General features: G+C 26.9%; 1 protein-coding gene across 6 annotated transcripts in view; it reads right to left on the reverse strand.

Annotated features, from left to right (window-relative positions):
- Positions 1-1431: 1431 nt before the first annotated feature.
- The window catches only part of LOC106793125 (cell growth regulator with RING finger domain protein 1-like), a 23870-nt gene continuing 12288 nt past the window's right edge, over positions 1432-13013 (reverse strand). For 5 of the 6 annotated variants that reach the window (XM_014759824.1, XM_014759815.1, XM_014759804.1 and 2 more), the window contains 4 exons: positions 5067-5238; positions 3270-3411; positions 2841-2948; positions 1432-2355 (listed from right to left, as the gene is read on the reverse strand). In XM_014759824.1, the coding sequence (XP_014615310.1) occupies positions 1900-2355; positions 2841-2948; positions 3270-3411; positions 5067-5238 (878 nt within the window). In that variant the 3' untranslated portion in view covers positions 1432-1899. The remainder of the gene's footprint in view (positions 2356-2840; positions 2949-3269; positions 3412-5066; positions 5239-13013) is intronic. The other variant, XM_014759832.1, reaches the window with a different exon arrangement.

The raw sequence follows: 13013 nt of genomic DNA on the forward strand, positions 1-13013 counted from the left end.
CTTGTTGACATTTATATGTTAATAAAACTACTTCCTAATTAACTCTCTCTCTCTCTCTCTCTCTCTCTCTCTCTCTCTCTCTCTCTCTTTCACACTTTACATTAGGAAGAGAAAGGATAGGTGTTTTCGTGTGTTGCAAGTTTATTTATAAAAAGAAAAAAAAAAACGAAGGCAGAAAAGCAAGAAAACGCGGAAATAGATTAGATGAGAACTTTGCTTTTTTCTTTTTTTTTCTTTTTTTAATCCATATAAAAATAAAACTCACAAAATTCTATTTCTTTTGCTCGTATTGTTTAAATACATTGCATAACGTTTCTGTGCGCGCATAAATATATGTATATATATAATTATCTATATGTTTATACGCGGAATAATAATATATTTAAAATACTAATAATAATAATAATAATAATAATAATAATAATAATTAATAACTAATAGTAAATATGATATATGACGATATTTCTTTTTTCTTCATCATCATCATAATCATCATAATCATCATAATCTTTATCTTCATCTTCTTCTTCTTCCTCTTTCGCGAGTCATAAAAAACGAGAAAAATATTAAGAAAAATCATCGATATCTTCGAATATCAATTTTCTTCTCTTATATTTCATTGCCTCTTTCTTTTTTTTATTATGTTGCATTTGCATGTTGCACGTTTGTTTGTTTATTTTTTTTTTTTATCTTCAATAGCTCTATCTTACATATTGTTTTTCTCTTTCTTTCTTTTTTTTCTTTTCTTTTTTTTAAAAGTAAACTTAAACATTTTCTTTTTTCTTCTTTTTTAATCGATTTACTTTACACCCCCACCACAATGCCACTTTTGTAATCATCAAGAACTTATGCTAATTCGAATTCGTGACCGTGCGATGATAATTATATTTCTTCGATTAAAATTCTATTAGATTTTTGTTTATAATTAATTTTATATATATTAAAAACTCCTGTCGATAAGTTAGAAATATATATATATACATATATATACATATATGTATATGTATATATGTATATAGATATATTTTCTCTATGTATATATATATACGTATGTTTATTTAAATATACATAAAAATATGAAACTAAACAAATACGTATATAGAATCGATGTAAGGAGATTTAAATGTTGTTTGAATCCTTTCAAAAGATTAACATACGCAGTCACATAATTAACACTTTATTACAAGATAAGGAGACTTGATTATTGTCTCTATCTTTGTTTCATCTTTGTCTCTTTGTATTTTATAAATTATTTCACGAGCAACACATTTTTCCGTGCATACGTATAAAATTATCATTCCGTCGTCTTTTATTATTGTTCCAACCAACCGGTCAATCACACACGAGTTTTTAATCACATTTAAAAAAAATATTTAATATATTTCTCTATTAACGATTATTAATTAAAGGAAAAAGAACAAAATTAAACCACACATCGTACTTCTTCCTTTCTCTCTCTCTCTCTCTCTCTCTCTCTCTTTTTCTCGTTCATTCTTATCTTTTTCTTCCCAACATGTTTTCAAGACAAATTTTTAACTCATACGTTCGCAATATACATATATATGTATATATAAAAGTAATCACGTAAAATATCCGAGGAGTCACTGAATGATAAATTTGAGCGACCTTGGGATACTAGGATAATAATCTTGTCTTGTCAGTAAATCCTTAATTCGAATTGGTACGAGTATAAGAAGATACCATATATATATATATATATATGTATATCATTTAAGAATAATTAAAAAAGTTGAATCGAAAAATTCGAAGTGAGAGAATAATAGGKGGGGGGGGGGGGATTGGGTTTAGGATTATGGGACTTGAGGGGGAACAAATGTAGAATGAGAAGAAGGGTCAGAGGGTTTCATGATATAATAATAATATTTCGTTTGAAAATATCTATCGTGCAAATCCGAGAAAATCTGTAAGTCTGTCGTTCCAATCGTAAAGCCAATGAGTTGGCCCGTGACTCTGTTGTCTTTGTTTGCAACACGAATTAGAGTCCTTCTCAATTGGCATATATTCTTCTCCGCGAATACAAAAATAACTTTTTATTGGGCTACGACACATCGGACAACGATCGAGTTTACAGAAACACGATGCACATATGCATGTATGCCTGCACGGTAACAATGCACGTGACAACGGAAAATATTGACAAACAACGCATAGTTGTTCCCCAGCCGTGTTCCAAAACGAACCCTCTGAATCACTATTCCCCGATGCTACTAAAGCACCTCTCGTTGAACTTCCATTATTGTTGCAGGGCTCGGCCAATGCCAATGCTGGCCCTAATCCTGATGACACTTCACCCTCGTCGTAATTCGTTGAGTTCCCGGTTGCCAAATAGAGTTGCTACAAATTTTTATTATTATTCGTTAAAGAAATATAGAGATAATCTGATATATATATATATATGATACCGTGAAAGATCGAAATTGGTGAATGTCAAGATTCTTCACATGATCGTTTTTCAAAACATAACAAATAGGTCGGTGAAAGACTGAATATTTTTGTAAATTTTATTTTATTTTTATAAATTAATATATTGGACATACACCAAGTGACCATGTGAAGAATCTTGACATTCTTCATGCTAATATATATATATATATATATAAATATTAAATATTAATATTTAATAAAATAATTGTTTCATATTATTCTCGAGGTTGTGTTCGTTAAAAAAATTTGAAAAGTCTAGATCTATACGAATAATCCATTATCACATCTCCGATTAATTATAAATTGAATGTAGGTAAGAAACAAGCATGGAAAATAAATCTATCTTCTTGATCGTTTAAAAGACAAAAAATCCAATAAAAATCGAGTAAACAAACCTTAAGGCAAGATAATTGTCCATTGGCTTGTTTTAAATACTGTGCCAGTATCGAAGTTGGTAACGTGCATACGTTATCCTTGATATGGACGACATTCACCAAAGCAACCTGTATAACAAAAAAAACGAAAAAAAAAGAATGTATTCAAACGTAATAATTAATCCATATATAAATAAATATAAGAGGCAAAAAAAAACAAAATAATTTTCTTACTTTTATACAATCGTTGAAGGATATAAATAGAAAAATAATCATGGAACGAGATTCGAATAAAAAAAAAAAAAACAAAAAGAAAAGAAAGAAAAATGAGAACTAGATCTGTGAAAAAATTATTTTCAAGAATTCATAACACGTGGAAAGTAACACGATATATTGTATTTTAATAAAAAAAATATATATATATGAGTTATACTGATCATTAGTACTTACAGTTTCATCGGGATGTGGATCACCATTATCTCTACGTGTTAGAAAGATTACTAACGGATAACAAAGTCGTGGTGGTGTTCCCAGTTCTAATTCTGGTGCCGGAAGCGATAATCTCAATGTTTCTTCTCCGTGAGATTGTCTACTATATTTAATCGGTTAAGAAAATTCTAGTTAATATTTCTGAGGGCAATGAATTGTCTTTTTCCTTATTTTTGTTTTTTTTTTTTTTTGTTTTTCTTTTCTTCACAAATTTATAACATCAATTTATTTTTTTTTTATTGAAACGAATCACGCGTTCAAATATTAATATTCTTTATTTAAAAATTGAATTATCTGCGGTAAGATTTAGAAAAAAATTAAATGACGAATCATTTCTATTTTAAAATTAAACAATTGATTTTAACTTTCTCCTGTTCCCCCCTTTCTTTTACTAATTATTCACTCGACGAGAAATTTCTTTGAAATTAAACAACACGGCACGTATCTAAATATTTCTTTGATGTCTTTTTTTTTTTTTTTTCCATAAATATAATTTATTCGTCACGTTTAAAACAAATAAATTATACGGTTATGCGTATTAAAATTTTTCAATTGGAAAGTTAAACGTGAAATTTTTTTCTATAAGATGTTTAAACATATTTTGTTAACGTGCAATTAGCATTTAAAAAAAAATACAAACGAACGAAATTTGACGTTTCAGGAATATTCATTCAAAATTACAACGATAAAATAATATATTATTTAACTTTACTTTCGCGAGAGATAAAACATAAATAAGACGGCGGATAAACGAAAAGAAAAAAGAAAATGAAAAGGAAGATAAAAATTAAAAAAATAAAAAAAGGGCGAATAGAAGTGGACACGAATAATAAAAAAAAAAAATAATGATTTAAAACGTTAGCATTTAAATGTCTCTCGTGCGTTTTGTTTTTGAGCTCTCCTCGTCCTCGTGTGGCCGTGAAAATATGGTTAAAAATAACCAACCGGCGTTGTTTATTCGCGAAACTGCCTTCTGCTAACTTTTACTTTGACTGAACAAACAGTTTCTATCGTTCCTTTTATTTCCTCTTTTAAAGCTAATAAAAGAGCCTATATCTCTGTGATGTATGAAAAGATAAAACGACCAAAATTTATTTCAAATAAATTTAACACAGACAAAAACGTTTCATAGTAGGAGAATCATTTGCAAATTTTTATCATTACAAAAGAAAAAAGATTATACATATACATATGTTTAACATTTAATTTTTTTTTTTTTTTTTAAAAAATACGTTCGTGGGTTCATATTCTTTAAGAATAAATCATCATATGAATAAAAGTTATTCGATCAAACAATTACAAGTGACTATTAATCTTCAACATTTATCTTTTTTTTTCCCCCCCCTTTCTTTCTTTCTTCATACCGTATGCACGTATCTCTCGTGAAATAAATTACGTACAAAATAAAATAAAAAAAATAAAAAACAGAAAGGAAAAAAACACTTGACAGTAATCCCCATTGCTCGGGGACAATTTAAAAATTCATTTGACTTATTACGATAGGGAATTTTATTTCGTAGTTAAAAAACACAAATGAAAATAATGTTTTAAAAGAGATCTAATCGAACGAATACAGATAATACAATCTTTAAATAGATACGACGATAAATACTCTGCCACAAAAAAATTCACAACATTTAAAAACGAATGTGAAAATGAACGAAATGATATAAAATAATATAAATGTAAATGCAATTACTGATAAATGATAATAATAATAATAATAATAATAATGATGATTAACATATAAAAGGATACGTTTGTGGTGGTGTTAAATATTGAGCGTGGCTTTGAAGAAGCGTGCCATTCAAGGACGCTTCTCTGAGATTGCTCCAGGGTTTCCAAAGGGCCAAGTGAAGTTCCCTTATGCTGACACCCCACATTGCTTGCAGTGAGTACTCAACTTGACTGGATACTTCGCACTCGACTTCTGAAACAGAGTAAATTTTTTCGTTACATTTTTCTTATATTCCTCTCTTCCTCTTCTTCATCTTCTTCTTTTTTTTCTTCTTCATCTTCTTCATCTTGTTTATCTTCTTTTTTTCTCTCTCTTATTTTCACTCTTTTTATCTTACTTTCTTTTACTTTCTACTTTCCTTTCTTTTACTTCTTCTTCTTCTTCTTCATCTTCATCATCTTCTTCTTCTTCTTCTTTTTCTTCTTCTACTTCTACTTTTATTTGCTTCTTTTTTTTTTCTTTTTTGTCAAGAATAATTAAAAACTAGGACGAGTATTTTTTAAAAGAGTGACTTCACTTTGATCTTTGTTACCTTACCTCGATGACAAGCATGAGAAACTGAAAACAGTTTTTCCATGTAAGTCAGTCTCCGCTAAAAATGATCTTAAAATAGGTCTAGGAGAATTAGAATTTTTATTCGACTATTTGTCAAAGAATATATAGTTTTCTATTATTATATATTATTAATATATATTATGTTTAATTTAAAGATATATATATATTTGTAATTAAGTTTGTTAATTTTAATTAAAATTCAATCAAATTTCATAAATAATAAAATATTTCAAAAATGTGATAAATGTATAAAGAAAAAAGAAATACAAATATCCTATTCTTACAAATGAATAAAATAAAAAGAAGGCACTTAGATCGATTTTAAAATTATTTGCAATAATTAATATGATTTTTTTTTTCTTTTTTTTTTTTTTATAATAAATACACGAGTATAGAGAGCCACACATAATGGAGACGATGTTATACGTTTGAAATATATATCACAGATGATTTATTATCGCGTATTATCAACGCGATAATAACATTGGTTTTGTTTTTGTTGTTGTTGTTGTTGTTGTTGTTGTTGGTTGGTTGATTGGTTGTTTGATTGATCATTTTACGTACCCCTTCGTGGCATTGTCAATCGATGTTTTCTTTAGTATTCCATAGTCTTGGATTTAATCCGTCTTCTTTTATATGCATTCCTTTTATCTTCATTATCCAAGTGCCTTTAAAGAAACACAATCACACATGAGTAGAAGCTACCATGCGTTTATAATATACTCACTAATCACATGGGAAAGGACTTCTAAACGTTTCATCTCTCATAATTTATCGATGCCTCGTAAATAATTTTAATTAAACACACGTGTTAAAACACGATTTGCATTGCAACGTACATTAACGTGCAATTTTTCAACTAATGTCAAATTTTTCATAATAATTGCATTTTCTTTTTTCTTATATATACACGGATACGTTACAATCTTCGATCTTACAATTAGATGAAATTTTGATAACAATTATAATGTACACAAAGCTAAGAAAGTTTTTCGATAATCTCTAACATGTTTTTTGTGATTTGTTTTGTTCTTTTTTTCTTAAAATTAATTATATATTTATATATATATATTTTTTTTTGGTAATCTACGAACAACTACGTCATTAAATAAAAATTAATTTATTGCGATTGGTAGAGAGATAAGTTGTTTATTTCTTTTTCTTTTTTTCTTTATTTTTTCAGAAGAATTTCTTGTGTTTCTTTTTTGGACAATTCTATAAAACGAAATGTAATTCGACTTGTTTTCTATGATAATTTTGATTTATATTATATTCAATCGGAACGTACAATTTATAAACTTTTCAATGATTCTGTATAATAAGAAAAATAAAATACAAATGATCAAGTCATCTTATTTTTATTTTCTAACTTAAAGACACAAATAAAACATTGTATTTAATTGTAATATTTTCCTTGTCTGTAATTTGAATGTTAATAGCTATTTCGAACTCGATAATCACTTATCCACGTATATTATATTAGAGTAGATCGATCATTGAATTTTTTCTTTCTTTCTCTCTATCTTTATCTCTTTTTTTTTTTATACCTACGTATGAATAAATAATCGACGTTAAAGTAAAAAGAAAGAAAGAAAAAAAAAACAAAACAAATTTATTTGAATAAATAGTTTCCTTATCGACTATAGGCATTGAATTAATTATCATATTATTTCATATTAATTTCAATACCGATCTCTCGAATATTGATTATTACTTTTTACACGTGAGTAAAAAATTGGTACAAAGATAAAAGAGAGAAGAAATTATTGAAAAATAATAATAATAAAAAGAGAAAGAAATCAAAAGGAAAGATGATCCATTTGTAATTTAAAAAATTCTCTTCTTCGTCTTATTCATCATCATCATCATCATCATTCATATTTCTTGCGGTAATTTAAAATATAAATATTAATACAATTTTCTCTTTTTCTATGTAAAATTCTAAACAGTTACGTTTACAGTTTTAAATTCTAACCATTTGTTTCCCTCTCTCTCTTTCCTCTTATTATTATTATTTTTTTTTTCTCTTTTTTTCTTTTCTTTGTATTATCAATATGTTTCTCTTTACGTTGTTTTATATTAGCAAGAATTTAAAGATTTTTCGAAGAATAATATAAGCAATGACTAACGTGACATTTTTCTATTCTTCGTAATAATTAACAGTACGTAATTATATGATAAATGATTTGGCAAAGTAAAACAGTGAATAATTTGCATTAATAATAAAAGCAAATTATTTGAATAATTATATTCCTCGCGGTTTGACAAATTAATGAAATCGGCATAATCGATTTTTGATGATTCATTGACCGTATAAGTATACAGAGAAAGAGTTAAACAAAAAGAAAGGTATCATTTTGTTGAGATATAATTTTCATATTCCTTTTATTAATCAAAATGTAAAATAATTTATGTCTCTTTTTATTCTTAACAAAAAAATCTGCTTATTAAAAGTTAATTAATTCTATATTAATTTTCTCTTAACACACTGACGATTTTATTCGCTATTATATGTAAGTTAAAAAAAAAAGAAAGTAAAAATAAAAAGAATAATTATTACGAGGCATCGATATTAAGTATATTTCATGGATTACATATATATTTATATATATATATTAAAAAGCATTTTGCGTGATTCAGAGTATTCATTATATTTATAAAAGTGAGTATGTTATATATAAGTTAAGCACGAACTTAACGAACGTAGCTTCTACTTACAGAGTAATTGAATCTATTCGAAAGCACCGAATTTGAATTTAAAAGGAAATACAAATAAAGAAAAATAAATATTATTTTAAAGTAACAATAATTGAGGTTAATTGTTTTTATCATATTATATTCATCATATTTTTGTATATGTTATATTAATCTAATTTTAAATGTTTTATCATTTTATGAAACTAAGTTAGAATATTTAGTTTCAATTGTTTTTAATCTTATTCGCGATTTTTTAATTCGCATGATAATTTTTATGGTAGAAAGTAAACAGAGAGAATTTCGATAGTATTGCTTCGGTATTTTTTTTTGGATGTTTACGAAAGAACGTAGTATCAAAGGAACAAAAAAAAAAGTAAAAGAAAGGATAATGAACGAGCTTAAATACGAGGCCACATGGCGAACGGTGAAAACAGGTACGATTTATGCCTCACATCATAAAATAATACAAACTACGCCATCCATTTTTGGCCTAATTAATGATATTATATCATTTAAAAATATGTATACAACACAAAAAATTTTGTCGTATATCAGTAAAAAAAAAAAAAAAACTGTCATGTCCGTTCTTTCTATTCGGTCGCCATCTTGACGATGACGCCATCTTAAATAAGTGAATAATATTTTGCCGAAAATTCTACGTAAAAACTGATCACGATCATATTAAAAATTATGAAAATTTGAAACAATATAATAAACAAAGATGTGATATATATATAATAAAGGAAACATAATATATGTAGATATATATATATATACACATACATACGATTCGTAGATATTGATTGTTTTAATTAGTTGAAAATGAGTTGTTTGTAAAAAATCAAGCCCGCATTATGCACGTATCTGAGATGACATTTGAAACCAGATGTAAGCTTGCAACATTCCAGAGTATTATATTTAGCACCGACGTGATAAAAAGTGTGAGAAAAGGAGACACAAAAAAAATATAAAAATATATATGGATATCATATCTATTCTATGAAATCGAATATCCATTGGTACGAAGTGTGAGTAATAAAAACTTGATATTTAAAAACAATGGATCGTTACTTTTATTTTCAATGATACACAAAATTATTACAAATAAATCTATATGTAATATTTTAATCGAAAATCGTCATAAAATAATATACGCTATGCGTTCGTATAAATATATTTGGATATATATATATATTCTTATAAATATATATATTTTTATAATAATGATTACGGTATTTTATAAAAAACAAAACAAACAATACTAATGGGAGGTATGGTTTAAATTTCGCGCCAAAGTTTTATTATGAAAAAATATCCGATGGCGATGATGGCGACAATAACGTCAAGGTCAACCAATGGTGTCTCGGTTCTATGGTGACGAGAAAATGAAAGAAATTTATGGTAGCAACGAATATATATATATATACGTGTACATTATCATTTAATAAGGTTTGGTAGACTGTGGCTGACGTAATTCAGCGCAAGAAAACGAGTCAACGCAATATATATAAGAAACCAGTCGAATAAAAGTATCCTTAACGTTTTACGAGTTATCTTTTTCTTTCTCTAGTCTTGTTCACTTCTGACAATGAGTTACCTTTTACTCTACACTATAGTATACTATAAAACGTAACGAATGGATACCTAACGGTTGATTATTATTAAATGTCATTACATAATCAAGAGCTCAGTGTTGCATATAGTTTCTTGACAAGTTCTTTTTATCTATCTCCATCTCTTTTTAATTATGTAAATTTGTTTATTTAGTTTTTCTATTTCTTCTTCTTCTTATTCTTTTATCTTTTCTATTCAAACCAATTGTTATCTATTGTTAATTTTAATTATTATTCTACAAGTGTAAAAAGAAAAAAAAAGAAAACATTTTCGTATTTTTCTTTTTGTATTATCAAGGGATCACTTGCCAATGGATAACTGTATTTTCTTGGCTTCGAAAGTTAACTGTATTCTCTTTTTCTATTTAGAATGTTAACTGTATCTGTAAGTAAATATCCAGGGTAACCAGTACAAAAATCAAACTAATTACTTTTTACTGTTATTTTCGCGATAGCTATTTATTAAACAGCAATGTGTTTCGTCTATAAATATCTATAAGGATGGTTAGAAATTAATATCACACAGCTTAATGTCTTACAATATCTCTTTGTTTTCACGTTTCCTTTCTTATCGATAAAGTTAATGCACTTTGTGAATTAAATCTCAAACTTTTATCAACGAAAAATATAAATATATTAATATGCATACGTACAGAGTGTCTCAATTTCAATGGAAAGAAAAAATAATACCTTATTACAATTCTTCCATAATTTACGAAGAAAAGAAAAACATTGGAAAAAGAAAAAAATTTATCGTTGAATTCATTATTAATATCTGATATAATTTGCAATTACATTTTTAAGTTTTGCAATTCAATAAAAATCACGATGAAAAGATATACTGCAGATGGCTTGTTTAAGTGCTATTTAATATTCCCTACAACTTTCGATTCGACTTAAATCATTGATTATCATTTGAAAAAAAAAAAAAAAAAAAAAAAAAAGGCAAAAAAAATTTTCTTAGTAATTTCCATAACTTGTCAACATCACGCGTTCTCTGTTTAAAAAAAAAAAATATTAAATTCCCATATTAAAAAAAACTATAAAAAATATACTTTAAAAAAAAAGGAAAAAAAAAGAATTAGCTCCTTAATACCCAATGTGTTCGGAGAATTGTTGTTTGAATTTATCATTTAAATCGAGACACCTTATATATATATATGTTACACTGGGAGTGCCAGTTTCGCTAAGATTCTCTAAAAGGAGGTCTTTCTTTCTTTCTCTCTCTCTCTCTCTCTCTCTCTCTCTCTCTTCCTTTTATTTGTCGGAAAAAAAAACAAGGTAATATACACACACGTATAATAAAACGAAAAAGAGAGAGTGAGATACAAAAAAAATTATTTAAAAAGAAGAAGAAAAAAAAAATACTACTTTAAAAAAAAAAAAAAAGATCGTTCAAATAAATTGAACTTACAATGTACCGTAAAAACGATACGCGTTAAAATGAATTGTAAATAACGCTGAGAGAGAGAGAAAGAAAAAGAAAAAGAAAGAAAAAAAAAAGTTAAGGTTAAAAAAAGATACTTCAAAATTCGATTCTCCGGCGCTAGTCTAGCTAACGTGAGTTAAATGATTCATACATACGTAAGGCCACATGCACGTATCGTAAGATATATACATAATATCGTACAGTGTTTCTCAATCGAAATAAAAATAAATCGATATAAAGAAGAGACAAACGAACAACAAAATTATTAAGTCTCATTTTCCTTCCTCCATTTTTTTTGTTTTTTTTTTTTTTGCGACGACTCCGAATTGATATCCTCAATATTAGATCAATATTATATCAAGAGAATGGCGTCAATCAAATATGGCGCTCATCGCTCAAAAGCTCAAAATATAACCTTAATAATTGCGTTTCGGTTTTATAAAAGAAAAGAAAAAAAAATGCGAAAGAAAATTTATTAAAAAGAATATAAAAAGAAAGGAAGTGAGGGAGAGAGAGAGAGAGAGAGAGAGAAGGGGAAAGGGGAAAGGGGGTAATTAATACTCGTTTAATTTCCTCACAAGAAAATCACGTTGACGTATTATTTCTAGTTATACATATGTCACATGATCTATATAAATGGAAATAGCGAGGTTGGTATCTCTTTTGCGACGACCTTGAAGTTCTCTACGGCTAGTCGGTCACGTAGGCAACCTCGAGGAACTTGATTTCATCTTCTTGAGAAAGAAATATTTTATATATATTTATATTTGAAAAATTTTCGTTCACATCTGTCTGTCTCTGTCCCTTTCTCTTTCTCTTTCTCTTTCTCTTTCTTTCTCACTTTCTCTCTTTCTCTCTCTTCGTCTGTCAGAGATTTTTTTTTCTCTCTCTCTCTCTTTATTGGTCTTTCTGTTGTCCTCATTAGCTCTGATAATGCAAAAATATGCATCTTTTTCTTAACAATTCAATGCAATTATCTAAATAGATCTTTTTTTTTTTTTTTGGTTAATAGTTGTTATTCGTTTGTATAATAGTTTTCCTTTTTTGTTTTTAGTAGAACGTTTAGTATAATTATGTATCTTTTTGTGTTGTGTTGTGTCGACAGATTTCTTTTGAATTCTATTTTTTTTTGCGGAGTACAATAAAAATTATCTTCTTACGTGTAAACGTATAAGAAGCTTTAGAAAATTTCGATACCGATTGAAAACACAACTTGTGGTCACGTATCGTTCAATTTTATTCATTTAAGTATTAATATTTTCAATAGAGAGAACGCATTTTGCATAATTATCATATTACTTTATATATTTTTTCATATTTACTTTTTTAATAAATAAAAGAAACATTTACCCTCCGGATACTATTTATTTTTTTCTTTTTCATTTTTTATTATTACCGTACATTAAAAATCATCTTTTGCATTGCCGAACAAAAAGTATTATATTTGCGCGGGTAAACATTCTTTTTTTTTTTTATAAAATCTTCTTTCAATCTTTTACAATCCCGTTAATATAATCTTTTTCGTTTTAATATACCTCTGGGGTCTAAAGTTTAAGTCTACCGTAAGTCATTAAAATTAAATTATTAAGAAACAATGAAAGCACAAAAGCATATAATTGAAAAAAATTATTTCTTATTGTATACAAATTTAACTTTCATTATATATATACTTA

Source organism: Polistes canadensis, unplaced genomic scaffold (assembly GCF_001313835.1).
Source record: "Polistes canadensis isolate GaletaPanama2010 unplaced genomic scaffold, ASM131383v1 scaffold_0, whole genome shotgun sequence".
NCBI lineage: Eukaryota > Metazoa > Arthropoda > Insecta > Hymenoptera > Vespidae > Polistes > Polistes canadensis.